General features: G+C 38.7%; 1 protein-coding gene across 1 annotated transcript; it reads right to left on the bottom strand.

Annotated features, from left to right (window-relative positions):
• Positions 1-5,894: 5,894 nt before the first annotated feature.
• Positions 5,895-7,947, bottom strand: LOC128127556 (F-box protein CPR1-like). Its single transcript, XM_052766127.1, has one exon. It carries the CDS (start codon positions 6,906-6,908, stop codon positions 5,895-5,897), a length of 1,014 nt encoding a protein of 337 aa, XP_052622087.1. The 5' UTR covers positions 6,909-7,947.
• Positions 7,948-18,536: the final 10,589 nt, after the last annotated feature.

The raw sequence follows: 18,536 nt of genomic DNA, 5'->3' as shown, positions 1-18,536 counted from the left end.
ATCAACAACCATTAGCTGCAAGGGAATATGCATCGAGTATAATTATTCCAACATCCAAAGTTATGATTGACTTAGGAACACATGTTTTTTAGTGGAATAATACTTTTTTTTTGTCCAGAAGAAGCTTTTGTGTTTCCAGGATGATGATAGAACTTAGCAACCTAAAATTGGCTTAAAATTGGCAAACCTCAAAAGAATAGACTCTTCAACTCCATTCCAATGAGTAACAATGGAATCCATAAACATTTTACCTTCTATGCGCTTTGATATTCTTATATATGTTATGTATGTAAGGAAGGAAATGTAAGCCAACACAATAGCTACTTTAGACCCTAGAGTAAAAAGCCCTGAAATTGAGAACCACAAGTTAAAATTACCATCATACCCCTCTAACCATAGGCCAAAATAAAAATGTTATACCCTATGTACCCCATGAAAAATCACAAACATTACCTTTTTGACAACTCTCAAAGTTCAATTTTATGGATTTACCTACACATGGGTCAAGTTTTGATTTTGATGAAGGTATTTAAATCATTTTGCAATTTTCATGGGATAGAGAAAAATGTGTTCAAAACCTTCATGCCCTACTCTTTCAAATCCAAGAAATCATTTTTTGGTCAACTACAACAAGTTATTTTGAATCATTATGAAGGTTAACGTAGAAAACTACCTTTACAATTAAAAACCACACCTAATAATCTTTAGATTGATCGATAATCAAATTTTAATCTTACTTTGAATGTCAAATTGGTATCCTAAACACTCAAACGAAAAATGGGACAAAAATTAGACAAAAACGAATAGGTAAATAGGATATCTTTGAGATTAGCTTCCAAGTTGGACAACCTTAATAACAGAGAATTGTCAAAATATGGTTGAAATATAAAATACCCCTTCCTAAGTCTCAGTCTTAGGGGATACTTCCACATGGTAATAAATGAGATTATAGCAAATCATATTGAGCCTTTTATTGAATAAATTATGTAGATTTTTCTACATCTACAAAGTAAAGTTGACAGATTAGATTATTAAGCATGTATTTGGTTGTGATGGAGGACCTCTGGTTACAAATGGTGCAAGTTTAGTTCCTCTTGTTAGCATAGATGTTTGGGAGCATGCATACTATTTACAGGTATGTGTATCTTAAGTAGTGAATAATGCTATTTACATGTATGTTCCACTTAAATGATCAATTGATCCTATAGTTAAATGTTTGAATGTATTAATTACATGATGCAACTACCTTGTGAAGAAGCATACATAGATGGCGACAAAGAGATAATTAGCAATTGATGTCATACCTAGGGTACCAAAGTAAGGAAACAACTCTAGGTTTTAGAAATTAACTTGTTGATAAAGAAGAAGGCCTTTCATATGGCTATGATTCAAGATGATTTGTACAAGTAATGCTCAGATTTGAGATGGATGATGATTGAAAAAGAAAAGAAAGGGGTAATTATACCTAAAGTAATATTTTCTGCACCTGAACTAAACGTAACCTAATATATAAGTAGAGCAAAGAAATTCAAGAGATTTACCTGAATCGGAAAGTTGACGAATACTGATTTTAGATTTGCTTGATTTTATGGTCGGTGTGGCGGTTACCGGAATCGGAAGCTGCAATGGTGAGTGGTGGCGTCATTTGTTTGAGCGGAGAGGATGAAATTAGGTTAATAGAGAGGATGAAACTTACTCCAGAGTGATGAAATAAATTTAGGAGGGAAGGAAACGTACACCAATTTCGTGAAACTTGAATCAAGTTGCACCAATTTCAACGACAGATCGGCGATAGAAAACACAAAACGCACGTACCCAAATATAGCTTCCATCTGCGTTCTCTCGCAAAAAGCGTTCCATGATGGCAAAAATCGTCAATTTTTCTATCCATCACTGAAGCCCTCGCTAGGCTTCATCTTCGATGGATCAACGAGGGACGGGGGTGCGTCGATAAACAATTGTAAGATCCGTAGATGATCCCTCGCTAAATCCTCGTTAATATTCTATATGTTAAATACATGTTGAATAAATAAAATAATTGTCTAAAACATCGTAGATCCGTCGCAAAACCCTTTCTATAAACCTAATTTTTGCTAGAGAATTTATCTGTAGCTAAATCCGTCGCTGAAACTCAAGTTTCTAGTAGTGTGATAACGAGGTTAGAAATCCAAATCATTGTACATGGTTAAATTTAAGACTCACTCTTATGTTGAACTCCAAAAGTAAATATTATTAACTGGTCTTTTACCAAAGGGCATGTGTTAGATATTCTAAAAAAAAGTGTTGTCTTTTTTTAATTAGTTCAAACATAATATCAACCCTTTGTTACATAATCAAGATCTAAATCACACAAGCTCAACAAAACATACACCAGGCTAGAACAAGAAAAAAAAAAAAAAACAAAAACTACAAACTTACAAGATGGGCAAAAGTGTCATTACCTAGTTGAAGCCTACAAGCAAGACAACGAAACACAAAAACCAACAACCAAATTTCAAGATAATGACTACGAACATTAACAGGGACACGCAACCATAAGTTAACCTGCTACACTGTAGCAAATAAATGAATCCAACAAGAAGTCTTGTCTAATTTTTCTTGTTAAAATCCCGAATCAATTGAAAGCTATAGAACGATAAGGCACACTGCATATAAGCAGTTTTATGATTCATAAAGAATCAAGGGAATGAACAGGAGAGTAAACTCCACCAAAGTACGAATTAAGGCACTTTTGTTAACAAATAACAGGAACAATCTTTAAAGCATTTTCTAAACTATGAAATACAAAATAGATGGTTAAGATAATCTGACAGAATCAATAAAACTGGGTTTAAAACATAGTTTTAAACAGAAGCCAAGAACTTTAGCAGACAATGATGTGCTCATTAGCTTCTCTTCAAGATCATCAATGGCGTTTTATTCCCATGACCCATCATATTCAAATTGCTTAGCTGACAGACAAAGAAAGAATAGTGTGAGGGAAACCGGTATTTACAATATAGAGAGAAAGCACAAAGAGAAGTTAATTCCAAATACATTGTCACAGTAAACAAGCCCTAGGTAAGCACAATTCTGTATTAACAAAACTACATGTTCAAAAGGACCCGTTTGTTATGAATGACAAGGCACAACAAAACAAATTTTAATATTTTGTCCCATTCAAAAAGGTTGAACATTGTGCAACAGGGACTCTCTCTGGATTTCTCATATGTGCAAAAGACTGTCATGCCCTCCTCATCCTCATCATGAAAATAATTCTAGAAAGCTTCTTGAGTCCACAGTCATGTCCCTTCTAAGAAATGCAGCGTAAAGAGAAAAGTTGATATGCAAAGTTGCTGTAACATAATAACGCAATTTTGCTGTAAGGAAAAATTGGTATAACACGGTTGTTGTAAGGCAATATTGCTGTAAGAGGTCGTTAATGTTGGAAACAGTTATGACTTCACAACTGCAAATAACCTCTGAAAACCATAATTAACGTCATCCATATCAATTTTCTTGATTTTTTTTGGGATATATATATATATATATATATATATATATATATATATATATATATATATATATATATATATATATATATATATATATATTATGTACTCCATACTTTGACATTTACGAATGTGAGAACAACTCAAAAGTATGATTCTAATGAATGCTTTATTTCTTGTGGCTAAGAAACAAAGGATTTTGTTATTAGATTATCTTGAAAAAATATTTGTGGATCTCAAACATAAGCAGCAAATAGTTTTCAAGCAATGTGATATCACAATAACTGTCCAAGAAAATTCCTTCTTTTAATCTAAAACACATTTTTGAGAACTTACCCACCACCAACATCTTCGACCAATAAAAATGCCCCTGAGGTAATCCTAGTGTCATATTGATTTCAATATGCCCAACAAAACCTCCACCATGTATTTTGCTAATAAGTAATTCCCGAAGAATTTGTTCCCTTTTCTCTTCGTTTAAGAGCACTATTTTGGAGTGTGAAGATCTGTTCACAAGCAATGCTTCACCAACAATACTTTCGGTGTAAACCGATTCAGGCTCATCTTGCGAATCTTCTAGCACTAAAGAAGCTTTAATATCCTTAGTTTCATATAACTCGATGACTTGGCTGTTTGGGCACTTAGATTGGTCATATCCTTATCCCTTTCACTTGAAAAACTTTAGTTTGCCATATTTGTTGCAACCTTTTCATCTTTGGCTTTTGAAATAGAAGTGGGTTGTTTTGTCTCAATGGAAGATGTTGGTTTCACAAATGAGCTACTAGAACATTCCTTAATCGACGTATATCTCCTCGTCAAGGTTGCTACTTATCAAAACCAAAAATAAACCGAGCCATGGTGTGTTAACAGATTCAGAATTTGAGGAAAACAAAAGTGGGGAGAAGGGAATGTGGGAAGCACTAACCAATTCTATATTGGGCTACAAACCCAATCCCACACTGGTAAAATAAGAAACTAGACGCTAGCATATATAGCAATAGGTAATCCCTTCTATCACCAATTGGTTTTAGAAAATGGAACCTCATTGTTCTTCTATGTTGAGCATGGTTGGACTAGTACGTAGCGATCCTAAAAAGTGGCATCAGAGTTACGGTCAAAGCCCGGATGACGTGGGTGGCATAATCCCCAGTAATTCACAGTCCAACGAAGTTGATCTTGAAACCTTGTATCGAAAGTCTTCCAGATGGACCAAGTCATGTGAGCGTGTCCCGAGAGTATCAGCAGCATGAACCGAAATTATCAGCAATATGAAAAAGAGTTGGATCTGATGAACAGTCGTTGAGGGGAGGCCGAGGGCGGAACTTGGGTTTGTGGGGATGATTGTGTGGGTGCAAACCCATTCCCACATTGGTAAAATAAGAAACTAGACGCTAGCATATAAGGCAGTGAGGAATCCCTTTTTATCACCAATTGGTTTTAGAAAATGGAACCTAATTGTTTTTCTATGTTCAACATGGTTGGGCTAGTAGTGATCCTAACATTCTATACAAGCAAAGTCACCAAAAATGACGTAAAGATCATTTGGTAGTCTCCCACCTAAAATTAGAATTAACAACACATTGGGATAAGGATATTGAACGTTCTAAATTAGAAAGAGGTCCGCCTTACATGTTCTCCATCTTTCTATAGGTAAGGAAATACTTGAGCAAGATAAACTAGGTAAAAGAAACAACTAACTAGGAGACTAAAAAAACTTAGACACCAAAAAGACTATACTCTTTTGACTTCTCTAAACATTAAATTCCTATGAACCACAGTTTAATAGCATTGAACATGGAATTCATATAGACTAGACTCTATAACATTCCTAAAGATTAAACTCCCATGGACCGAGAGTTAAATAGAATTGGACATGGATTTTGGTTTTACTGTCATACAAATGAACCGCATAGGGAAGTAAAAGAAAATTCCCATCAACACACAAAGCCTCTAAGGCCTTATCCACCTTTTTAATGAATCTCCGTGCATCAAAAGTCCATTTTACGATTAATACATGCACTATATCTTGATTTTGATGGTGGGCTTGGCTTTTAAGAGGCTTATAGCTAATAAATGCAAAGAAGCTTACAAACAGAAAATTAAGATGCAAATGAATTTTGTGAAATATAGACTACAACCCATATGGTCTCAACACTCAAGAGTTCATTGAATGATCTACTTTTACAAAGATCGTCATATAGATAGTGAGAATCAAGTGATTTACCTTTCAAGATTCCCCACCTCACATGAACTAGTACTAACATGACAAAGTTTTGGTACCTAGACATATGTATGCAGATAAAATCAGAGGTGCAATTACAATCTGAAATCACTGTCATATGGACAAATGATCTTCTCTTCTAATGTTGATGATCACAAGTATAACAAAGATAATACCCAATTTTATATAAAATTATAGTAATCCAGCATAATTAATGCAATAGGACACGATAAATGAAAACCAAAAAAGAAAACATAATTAGAACCCACCTTGTGACTCTCGGTGATGCTTATTTCCTGCTGCCTTTTGTCCTGTTTCTTGAGTACATGAGGAGATACAAGGCTTGGTATGTAATACTTTAAATCTTTCAATTGCTGCACAACTTTAGTGTTAATCGTGCGGTTAGGCCCCACAAGCTCCCATGACTGCTTCACATTGTACTCATTCGTCACCCGCACTTTGAGGGGAAACATTTGACCATGAAATACACACATAGTCCCCAAAAACGTTGCCAGTTGACAAGTTTGTGGGATTTCCTCAAATTTATCATCAGACAAATCAAAGGAAAGAATTACATGTTTCTTATTATTAGCTGTACCATGAGAAACAACCCAATGAAGTGTCCCATTGTAAAGGACACCAACCCTAGTGATAAAAGTGTAGTTGACTTCTCCTATAACTTCCCAGATGTTGGACTCTAAACTAAACTTTAGGAAACAGGTAAGATTATTGCCTTTTCTAAACCCTAATACCACCTTGTAATCATCATTGGATGAATCGTAACCAAAACCATAAATCAAAGGTCCGGCCTGATCAAGGATTTCGGGCTTTTTCAGTTTATTCACCTCTCTAGTTTCAGGATTGATAACTGAAAATTCAGTACGAGAGGGAGAAACACATATTAAACCATTGGAAGAACCAAGTAGATGACGCGTGCGACGGACAAAATAGAGGTTATCAGCATCAAATAAATGCTCCCAATTACACTGTGGTGTAGCAGACATATCAATTCTTCTGTTTCCCATTTTGTCATATTCACGATCACGGCGATAACTGTTTTCGAAATGGGCTTTGATGAAATCAGGATCAGAGAACACATATTTCCATGACTTTGAAACACTCCTGTAACGGATCAGATCGCTCACCTCTGATCTTATCAGTATTTGTTCAATCATTTCTTCCGGCAGCTGTGCCATTGAAACCGTAGAATTGGAAACCGTGTTTCGAGAGGGTGGGGTGCAGGCATTGTTTTATACTACATTTATTACTAGACAATCATAAAATCACAAATTAAGTTACCCGAAATTTTACTGAAAAGATTAGAGAAATTACCCTTAGCGATGTGCCTTATTCAAAACTTACCACATATGATTGAGGCTTTAATAAATTTCAAGATTTTAACATAGACACCATCTCGATTTGCAATGGGAGTGGGTGGAGCTGCTGGAATCTAAGATAACTATTAAGACATGATCAAATGCAGGTGACCCAAAAAGGAAGAGGGAGAGGAAGGACGCAAATTAAGTATCTGTTATTTTTTTTGCTCACTTCACACGAAGTTAGTTCTTATCTAAATAAACAAACTGTTTTCATTAGAGCACTTTCAAACAATCTTATCTAAATAAACAAACTGTTTTCATTAGAGCACTTCTGGTGGGATCAACGCAGAAACTCAATTAACATCCATTCTACCTGCTGCCGCTTGATCTATAATATAATATAATATAAATTACATTCAATTTTGTGAAATTCCATTAGAAACTATTCTACTCAAAGTTAATCAAACCGCAAAATAACAAAACTTCAAACACAACCCTGTGAAATCAATTCTATGATCAAAACAAACCTAATCCATATTTACAATTAAGCATATAAATACTCCAAAAAAATTTAAAAAATATGCATTCATTACACACAATTTTGCACAATAACTAAGTCAATCCAGCACAGATACAAAATTCAGCTACGATTTGAAGTTCATACGCAAATTTCCAACGATTAATAATGCTTTTTACTAAATAACGAGAGAAAAGTATCCAACTAGAATTTGAGAGGAAGGAAGGGATCTTGCCGGCGACCAGAGTAAGAGATGAGAGGATGATGCATGCGTTAGCGGATTCAGTTCCGATTGATAGCCGTTTCAAAAATTGAGCTTAAAAAAGGCTTCCAAATCGTTTATAAAGCATAAACCTTGCAAAAGGGAATTTACAAGATATAAAATCTACCAAGGCCAATTCGTGCAATTAATAATATAGAAACAATTAGGAATGTTTTTAGTAAATCTAGTTGAAACACTAGATATGTAGATATTTATAAAGCAAAAAAACAAATAATAATATAGAAGCCATTTTCTCACCGAATTTTTGAAGCTAATATCAACCTAAGTGCTGTTTGTTTAGTGTTTATCGTTCTAGCAGTTAGACCGTTTGTTTTGTTAAAATTTCACGTTTTACTCGGTCAACAGACACGTTCTTAACCGATAACCTAAAAAAATATTGCTGACGGAGTAAGTTGGAAAATAATGTCCTTTGTGTCCTGATCACAAATCACGCCTCATCCACAAGTCGCGCCCCATCTGATTAGATGCTCTCCTTTGTTGCTTGTTGACGTATCTCACCCGGAGTAACATCAAAAGATATACGTCAAAAGATAACGGGGCCGTCAACTCAGGAACAGCCCATTAAAAACTAATTACCTGAACTCGGGATTGGCCCCCTTTTAGGAGAGAAACTCTCGCTCCAGATAAGACAAAGGAGTACCAGTCGCCTCTTGGCGACATATGTAGCGCTCGGTGATCTGCCAAGTGGTAGTTTCACACCAATAGCAAATAGCCACCCATAGAGCACGAACTACCAATCAAAGGCCGCCTCATCCTCCCATGCCTGAAAAGGTAGAATCGCTCTTGCAGCCTGGAAAACTTTTTGGAAGACGGAGTGACACTGTGTTCAGAGATGCCATAGTCCGGTAACAAAGAGGAAACGAAAACAAAGGAGAAGAAACTCCAAAGAAACAGAAAGAAAGAAGCAATACCGGAGAAGAGAAGAAGCAAAGGATAAAAGGAAAGCAGATCGAATAAGGACGGTTTTAAATGTAGGTGGGAAACCAGAACAGTTACAATGATGGAATCGCCGACTCAGACGATTCCGTCACGTCAACAGGCAGCGGAAACCACCATCGATGAACATGTGTCTAGGCCTAAGGCTAGAATGATCTCGCTAGCCCGAGCAAACTTTGATGTCCACTAGCCTAGGGGACTTGTTGATGTATCTCACCCGAAGTAGCGTCAAAGGATAACGGGGCTGTAACACCCTGTTTCGAATCGTTTCTATTTCGGGTTTGTGATCAAGGACCGGGTATTAGCAGGCTTAGGACCCTTGAAGAATTGAGATTTGTACTCTTTTAGCGGTGGATGATGTAATTTGGATGATCCAGGTTTTCGGTTTTTGTTTTCGAATAATATGTCAGCTTGGGGTTTTATGGGAATTGGATGTATATTTGGGATATTGTAAACCAAGGTATGAGCTGATTAAGCATAGAGCTTCATGTTACCTTTTCATGGATATAAGGATCGTCAGAATCGGATTGATAATGAGGAAGTGATGGCCTTTGGGGTATATTGGGTTTAAGGGTTAAGAAGTACACGGAGCATACATATGTCTATGCATGTCGTACTAGTTCTAAAGCCGGTATGCGGGTCGTACAATGGTGTACGCGGGGCAGGATCGTGCCATCGGGCTCGTACGTAGGGCGTATGTGCATCTTATCGAAAAAATTAATTTTTATGTTGTACCATATATAAGCTCATTAAGTCTTTAGGACTGGCCTCTTTACAGCCTACAAGTCCTCAAAACCTTAGAGATCATCCTTTAGCCTTCATGATAGTATTTTGAGCTCATGGTATCCATTTTTGTGTGTTTTGGTACATATCCAAGAAGTAGAAGATTGGTGCAAGGTTAGGATTTAGGAAGAGCTTATGGATCTTGATTATATGCTTCATTTCTCGCTTAGTTGTGGTATAAAGCCGTGAACTTGATCATTGATGTCTTAGATTTATCACTTCTGAGTTTTGGCTCCTTTTTGACCCTATGGATATGATCTAGTGGCTTTATGCCACTCCATGAGCTTTGAGTTGCCCGTCTTGGTGTTTCCGAGGTTAAAGGTCCATAAATTTGGCACCTTTAGGGTTTAAATCCATCTATGCATGAGTTTGGGTCCTCTTTTCATGATGGTCGAATGCTATATTTTGAGGTTGGGTCTTCTTGGGGCATGCAAAGTCACCAAGTCAGTGACTTTATGGTTCTAGACGTTCAATAAGAAGTAGATCTGTAATTTGGACTTCTGGATTAATGAATTAAGAGCTTAATGGATGGTTTGGCTACGCTAGGCGTACAAGTCTGTACGCGCAGCGTACAAGCCAAACAGCGAGTACGCTTAGCGTACAGATGGGTACGCCCCGCGTACTAAGTCAGGAATGCTTTTACATCATTGGGCTTCGGTTTGGGCCATCTTTTTGGCTTAGTCGTCTTGGGCCCTATTGGGCCATCAGGTTTTGGGGCTATTAATTATTTTGTGGAGGCCTGCAATGGGTTTGGGCCCAATTTTGAAAATTGAGCCATGGATCGGGCCTTGGGTGGTTTTTGGTATTTGGGCCTTTTTCGATTTTAAGTTTGGGCCTAAGTCTTGGTCCAAACAAGGTCAAGGGTAAATTGGTCATTTACCCTAGTAATGGATATATGGTTATGTTATGGGACCCAAGTGTTGATTGGATGTTGTTTTGTTATTGAAAGTTCAGGGATCTGTCAGCCAGCAACCAGGGATTATCTGAGTGATTCAGCAGTGCGAGGTGAGTCTCCTCACTGGGTTTAGCGGGTCGAAGGCACCAATGTCGGCCCATGACTATATGTTAGGATGCTAGATTTATGTACTCTTGCATGTGTTGAATGATGGTATGCTTACTGGGCAATACCCAATGGAAGGCGGGGCCTGATGAGTTTATTGTATGCTAGCTATCGGTATCTATTTTTATGCTTACCAGGCGGGGATCGATGATTGTATGGTATGCTATAGTCTTTGTGATTATTGCATGTGCTAGTAAGGTTATATGTGATTATCACAACAAGTGTATAATAGTGCTCAAAGTAAAACAACCATCATAAATATAATTGAAAAACTTATACCATAGTATGAGTTTACATGTTTCTAATTCAATTACAAAATGACGACCAAAAATGAAATGTTCGACGATTTAACGTCCCATCCTCAAAAGTTGTAGATTTCTTGTTTCACTGATTTCCTGATAATACAAGTAATTTTAGAAATGTCAACAATTAAGTTGGTGAGTTCATAAGCTTTTGGATGAAGAGTTAGAAAATCCTTTGTTTGTGAATGTATTGCATACCAAGAAAATCCCTTATTTTCCTTAATAAATGTTATGTAGTCTTAAATCCCAAGACCGAGTGTCTATGTGTTTCGAAATTTTAACGGAGTGTGCAGTTTTAAATAGATAAAACCCTATTATTAAGATAAAAGTTCCCATAAACTTAAAGTGTGTTAACTCCCTATGTGAGTCGCTATAACCATACTATGACTAGATGACCTGCTACAACACTTGTCAAACGTTTAGAATTTGTTATGACATCTGTCACCCGTAGACCTGCAGGTCCGGCTGTAGCTAGCAGCAAGGTGTGGGGTGTCAATCCCAATATAGATCTATACACAATTATCACGCTCTCCCTACAAGAGACTCTGGTTAAAACTTACAGGAATTTGTAACCCGTACTCTAGGAGTACAATGAAGACGTGTCTCACAATTTACGTTAACGAGTTTACGTGTAGTATGTTTAGTAATGCATACCTATGATAAAGGACTCTTACCAAATATGTATGTTTGTAATGATAAAGGACTCTTACCATATAGAGAGTACCTTTTGTTATTAAATTGTAACTTAACAGAAAACATATATGAAATATGAAGTCATCAAAGACAAACACTTTGCTCAACATGTTACAAAGTGTTATGAAAATTGTAGGCTGCAAACTAGTTTTTAACCTTTCTGCACTATTTTAGAAAAATCATACGAACTAGAAAACCAAATCCGTAAACTCTCAAAGTTTAGGAAATGTGTCTAGTATGTTCACAAATTTATTATGATTTTTAAAAGTCTCTGACTTATGTGAAAACGTTCCTAATCACAGACTGGTCCGGATTGATTTCTGAAATGACCCATTGTTTTGTATAAATCACCATAAATTGTGGGAACTTCGTATGGATATCTGCAAGTAGTCATTTTAAAGATAAAAACCTAAACTTCTTGCACATGAAACAGTTTTGAAAGATATTAGGTTTAAGGAAGTTAAAACAGTCCGTGATTAGGACTCAACTTTTCTGTGAAAAGATGATGTATGAGTTTGAGTGATAATAAGGAGTGTTAACTTGTATCCCCCCCCCTAAAACTTGAAGAAAACATAAAAATTTAGGGGTATGAACTCACCTTGTGTGATTTCTTTGCTGTGGACGATGAAGAAGGTGAAGTTACAATTCCAGAATACTTGGGGAAAGCTTAGGAGTTGAAGGAATCTATCGACAACATGATGATTTTTGAGTAAGAATCCTGGTTGAGAACTCGTTGAGTGATTAATATTCAAGATGATTGATGAAAGACTTACAAAGGTGAATGTGCATGCAATTTCTTCCTGGGGCTTGGTCGACTTCTTGAGAGATGAGAAAAGAAGGAAAAATGTATGTTGAGGGCTGCACTTGGGTTTTATAGTGAAGGTTGGAAATCCAAATGATTAGATTCGAGAAAGATAATCTGATCGAGTGTTGGTACAAAGATATGGATTTGTTTAGGTAAATGGAGAAATAATGCCAATAGGTTGTCATGGAGTGGTTATGGGAAATAGGGCGTGTCATAACTTTTTGGGTAAGTTAACCGTCCTTTGGATAAAGTTTTGTACAAAAGATACGATGTGGTGTGATGTTTTTCTCTAGTCATGATTTAAGAGGGTGAGCTCTTGCTTATTGTGGCGTGACTTAATTCTAGCTGACTACAGAGGTGAGTCTGAAGTCTGTTTGCCCAATCCGGAGTCAAATTGCTACATCTGGAGTCGAATAGCCAGGTCCGGAGTCGATTCGAAAATTTCGGGTTACGTGGAGTCACCTGATTCTAGATTCATCATATTGCACACTCAGATGGCTTCGGATCATAAAGGATCTTTTGTTTTACGGTGTTTGTCTCCTAGTTTAGAGTCGTGTGGTTGAGGTAAATTGGACAAGGAGTCTCGATTTGAAAGAGAGTTCCAGACCGAAAGAGGGCTCCGGACCGAAACAGGGCTCCGGACCGAAAGAGGGTTCCAGACCGAAAGAGGGCTCCGGACCGAAAGAGGGCTCCGGACCGAAAGAGGGCTCTGGTCCTAATAAGGTTGTTCCTTAAGTAACTTCTTGTTTTGAATGGTTTTTGGCTAAGTTAAGGGTTGAGATGCCCTGGTTGATTATGAAGAGTTAAGAGAGGTTTTTGAGAGAGGCTTGGGAGAGATTTCACATACTTGGAGATATTGAAATAGACTTTGTCGTAGGTCCTTATAAATGTTTTCCTTCGTAGATCGAAGGTCGTAGGCTTAGTTACATCCTATTTTGAGTGTTATGCATCCCCAAGGGTACATAATAGTGTCTTATAGAGTTGTTATTTCCCTCAAACTGAATAGGGTTTAGAAAAAAAATTGAACATGTGAAGCTTTCAAGTGTTACTTTGCATTAAGATTTCGAGTCATACATTGATAAACATAAAGAAATCCCTACATATAAGCACTAGTTGAGTTGACCAGTTTGACTTTCTTTTGACTTTGACTTGACCAGAAGGTGACGGTTGTCACATTATCCCCCCATTAGAAGGTATTTTGTCCCAAAATTAGCGTTTTGATTGGGACTTCAGGCGTTTGGGAAGAGATGTGGATATTTTTGTTTCATCTGATCTTCGTGTTCCCAAGTGAACTCGGGTCCTCGTTTAGCGTTCCAACAGAACTTCACTATAGTGATGCGACTCAGTTTCGTTCTCTTAATCTCTCGATCCATGATTTCTACCGGTTCTTCTACGAAGTGGAGACTCTCGTTGACCTCGATTTCCTCGAGTGGGATCAGAAGAGTCTCGTCGGACAAACACTTCTTTAAATTTGACATGTGGAATGTCGGGTGCACGTTGTTAAGTTCTTGAGGTAGTCGAAGTTTGTATGTCACTGGGCCAATCCTGGCAAGGATTTCGAACGGTCCGATGTACCTTGGATTTAGTTTGCCACGTCTGCGAAAACGTATTGTTCATTTCCATGGTGAGACCTTCAGTAGTACCCGGTCCCCAACCTGGAATTCCAATGGTGTGCGCTGCTTATCGGCGTAGCTCTTTTGTCGATCACGAGATGCTTTCAGTCTCTCTCAAATTTGTACGATCTTTTACGTAGTCTTCCTTATGATTTTAGGACCAATGAGTTTGTTGTTAAGGACTTGCCTCTTTTCTAACTAGGTTTCTCTCACTTCAGCCCAGCATAGTGGTGATCTGCACTTGCCCCCATAGAGAGCTTCGAATGGCACGAATTTGTTATTGTACGAGAATTCAATAAGTGGTAAGTGGGTATCCCACGCTTTAACGAGGTCAATAACACAAGCTCTTAGCATATCTTCTAAGGTTTGGATAGTTCTTTCACTCTGCCCATCGGTTTGTGGGTGGTAGGCCGTACTCATGCCTAGCCTGGTCCCTAGAGATTTTTGTAAGGACTACCAGAAACGTGAAGTGAATCTACTATCTATGTCAGAGATAATGGATATTGTCACACCATGTAGTCGTAGAATTTCTTTGATGTATGTAATGGTTAAATTTTCCATCTTATCGATCTCATTTATAGGCAGGAAGTGTGCGGATTTGGTCAGTCAATCAACGATTACCCAAATGGTATCAAGACCACCCGTTGTCTAAGGCAGTTTTGTTATGAAGTCCATGGTTATTCGTTCCCACTTCCATTCGGGTATCTCAGGTTGCTGTAGTAGACCTGAAGGCTTTTGGTATTCTACCTTAACTTTAGAGCAAGTAAGACACTTGTTCACGTAGGTAGCGATTTCAGCTTTCATGTTCGGCCACCAGTAGAGTTTCTTCAGGTCCAGGTACTTCTTATTCGATCCGAGATGTACGGAGTATCGAGTTTTGTGTGCTTCGTTCAGTATGACGTCCCTAAACCCGCCAAATATCGGTGTGCAAATTCGGTTCATGAGATATCGAGCTTCGTCGTCCTTGACTTCTAGATTCTTATCCATTCCTCTTAATGCCTCACCTGCCACATTCTCAGGATTGAAAGCTTCCAGCTGGGCCTCCTTGATTTGTACGGATAAGTGTGAATGGATTGTCATGGTTAATGACTTTACTCGGCGACTCAAGTATTCTTTTCGACTTAAAGCGTCAGCTACCACATTGGCTTTACCAGGGTGATAATGTATCTCACACTCGTAATCATTCAACAATTTTACCCATCGTCTCTGCCACATGTTGAGCTCTTTTTGATTGAGGATGTGCTGAAGGCTTTTGTGGTCGGTAAAGATAGTACACTTTATTTTGTAAAGGTAGTGTCTCCAGATCTTTAGGGCGAATACTACTGCTCACAGTTTGAGGTCATGTGTGGCGTAATTGATCTCATGTGTCTTTAGTTGCCTCCATGCATAGGCAATGACCTTTCCTCGTTGCATTAACACACATCCAAGGCCCTAGTATGATGCATCACAATAGACCACAAAGTCTTCGATCCCTTCTGGCTAGGATAAAATCGGGGCACTGCACAGGGCTTGTTTTAACGTTTGGAAGGCGATTTCTTATTTCTCTCCCTATATAAAGGTCACACTCTTTTGGTTTAGGGCGGTAAGTGGTTTGGCAATCTTGGAGATGTTTTGGATGAACCTTCGATAGTAGCCAACGAGGCCTAAGAATTGGCGGATTTCTGTAGGCGTCCTTGGTGCTGACCAGTTCTCGATCGCTTTAATTTTGGAGGGATCTACGTGTATCCCTTTTTCACTAAGAACATGACCGAGGAAGTCTACTTCTCGGATCCAAAATTCGCACTTTGAAAATTTTTCATATAATTTCTTTTCCCTTAGCGTCTCCAATACCTGTCGTAGATATTGGCTATGCTCTTCCTTACTCCTTGAGTAGACCAGGATATCGTCTATGAAGACAATCACGAACTTTTCTAGGTAAGGATAACACACGCGGTTCATTAGATCCATGAACACTACAGGTGTGTTTGTTAATCGAAAGGGCATTACCACAAACTCATAGTGATTGTACCGAGTTGTGAATGCCGTTTTGGGGATATCCTCCTCCTGAATCCGTATTTGATGGTATCACGATCTTAGATCGATCTTTGAGAAGTAAGATGCGCCTTGGAGTTTGTCAAATAGGCCATCGATTCGGGGTAAGGGTACCGGTTCTTGATGGTAAGTTTATTTAGCTCGTGGTAGTCGATGCACATGTGAAACGATACATCTTTCTTTTTCACAAACAAAACTGGGACTCCCAAAGGTGAGAAGCTGGGTCTAATGAATCCTTTGCTCAACAGTTCATTTAATTGGCTGGATAGTTCTTGCATCTCGGCTGGCGCTAGGCGGTAAGGCGTTTTGGCTATGGTGGTAGCTCCAAGGATTACGTCGATTCGAAATTCGACTTGTTGTGCAAGTGGAACTCCGGGATGGTCTTCCGGAAATACGCCCGAGAAGTTACAGACCTCCGGAATGTCCTTGATGTTCTTTACCTAGTGTTTCGTATCCACTATGTGGGCTAAGAAGGCGTGGTATTCCTTGCGGAGATACTTTTGGGCTTTGGCGCAAGAGATGATTTGAAGGTTTGTACTAGGTTTGTCGCCGTAGACGACAAGGGTTTCGCCACTCTACAGATTTAGGAGTATGGCCCTTTTGTAACACAGAATGTCATCATGATTTGAACTTAACCAATCCTTCCGATGGTGATGTCAAAGCTTTTGATCGAAACTGGAAATAGATCGATTTTGAATGGGTGATTGTCTAGAGTAAGGGTACACCCTGAGTATATGTCGTTTGTGCTTTCTGTTTTTCCATTAGCCATTTCTATGACGTACGTATCTTTTAGTGATTGGGGGTTGTGTTTTAATAAATGTTTGAACATGTGGCTAACAATACTCCTCTCCGCTCCACTATCGAATAATATGCATGCATATGAGTTATTGAGGAGAAACGTACCGGTAACCATTGTGGGATCATCTCTTGCTTCCCCTGTCCTAAGGTCAAAATCCTTCCGACACCGTTGGTGCTTGAGTTTTTAGCTTTTGGGAAGTTCCTCTTGTAGTGCACAATTTCCTCGCAGCCATAACAGGCACGAATTGCCCCAACGTTGATGGCCGGGTTGGCTTGTTGGGCAGGCGCCCTACAAAAATGGGTGGTATGCCCCTTTTTGTTACAGTTGTTGCAGCGCATTTCCCGACAAGGCCCGTTGTGGTGAAAGTTTCACTTGTTGCACTTGGGAAGGGTTCCAACATATTGCCTCGGTGGTGATGGGGTGGAAGGAGTAGTAGCATCATCAATGGTAATTTTTTGTTGCTTCTTGGCAAGGTCCTACATCGGTTGCTTCTTTTTAGTGTTCCAGAACTTCCTCTTGTTGCTTCCTCCTTTGGCTTGATTAGAGGTCGTCGTCGCATTGACATGGCTTGCCTGATGATCGATGAGTTATCGTGCCAACTCTTTGGCATTGTTGAAGGTGGTTGGCCTTGAGGCCAACACGCTATTTTGAATCTGGGAAGATAGTCCCTAGAGGTATCGTTGCACCTTCTTGCCTTCTAGAGTGACCATCGTCGGACAGAGGAGTGCTAGATCATTGAATCGGGTAGTGTAAGCTGCAAGGTCAGAGCCCGTCATCTTGAGACTCCACAATTCTTGCTCTAACTTTTTCACTTCATCCCTTGGGCAATACTCCTTCAGTATCATAGTTTTCAAGTCTTCCCAACTTATCGAATTAGCGACGACGAGTGTCAGGGATTTAACATGGCCGTTCCACCAAGTAAGGACCTTGCCGGTGAATGTGCAAGCTGGAAATTTGACTTTGCTTGCTTCGGGGCATGCACAAATCTCAAAGACGGATTCAGTCTTCTCGAACCACTGCATCAAAGTGATGACGCCGTCGCTTCCATTGAAGGAATCGGGTTTGCCATTCGTGAAGTCCTTGTAGGAACATTCCTTCGAACGTCCTTAGCTATCTCCTTGATTAGAATTATTAGTACCGCGTCCTGCTCTCCTAGCTCTGTCACAGCTGATTTGAGACATAGCAGCCGCCACTGCGGCCGTAACCGCAGCCTGAAACATAACAGGGTCATACTGAGGGGGCGGCGGTGGTGGATTGTTTGTGTTCCACCGGTGCGTCTAGTAGATCTATAGGGTGGCATCTTTTTGCCATAAAATATTAAGGACGAAATGAGTATAAGTCTTTTAGTAATGGTTATAAGTCGGGTGTCGTAGAACTAGATTATTAGTTTAAGTATAGTATTTCCCGTCTTTCGGATGTCTGTGAGTAATTCATAATAGTACTCTATGTAAGTAACTTAATTTTTTTTTAAATTGATGACTCAAATGAAATCTTCTTCCATGCCCGATCCACTCCTAAAACCACTAGACGTACTCTATTTGTGCGTAATTAAAGTTTAATAAACCGTTGAATCCGATAAGTCTGTCCTAGGTCCATAACCATGTAAGATACAGCTCCTAAGGCGGACTCACCATTTCTAAGTCGATCATTCAATAAAACAAAATGCGTGCCAATTTCATTGAT

Source organism: Lactuca sativa, chromosome 1 (assembly GCF_002870075.4).
Source record: "Lactuca sativa cultivar Salinas chromosome 1, Lsat_Salinas_v11, whole genome shotgun sequence".
Classification (NCBI taxonomy): Eukaryota; Viridiplantae; Streptophyta; class Magnoliopsida; order Asterales; family Asteraceae; genus Lactuca; species Lactuca sativa.
The sequence above is the reverse complement of the archived record's forward strand: the minus strand, read 5'-3'. Positions and strand labels throughout refer to the sequence as shown.

Excerpts from the sequence above, each read along its gene's own strand:
- LOC128127556 (XM_052766127.1), bottom strand. The coding sequence starts at position 6,908 with ATGGCACAGCTGCCGGAAGAAATGATTGAACAAATACTGATAAGATCA.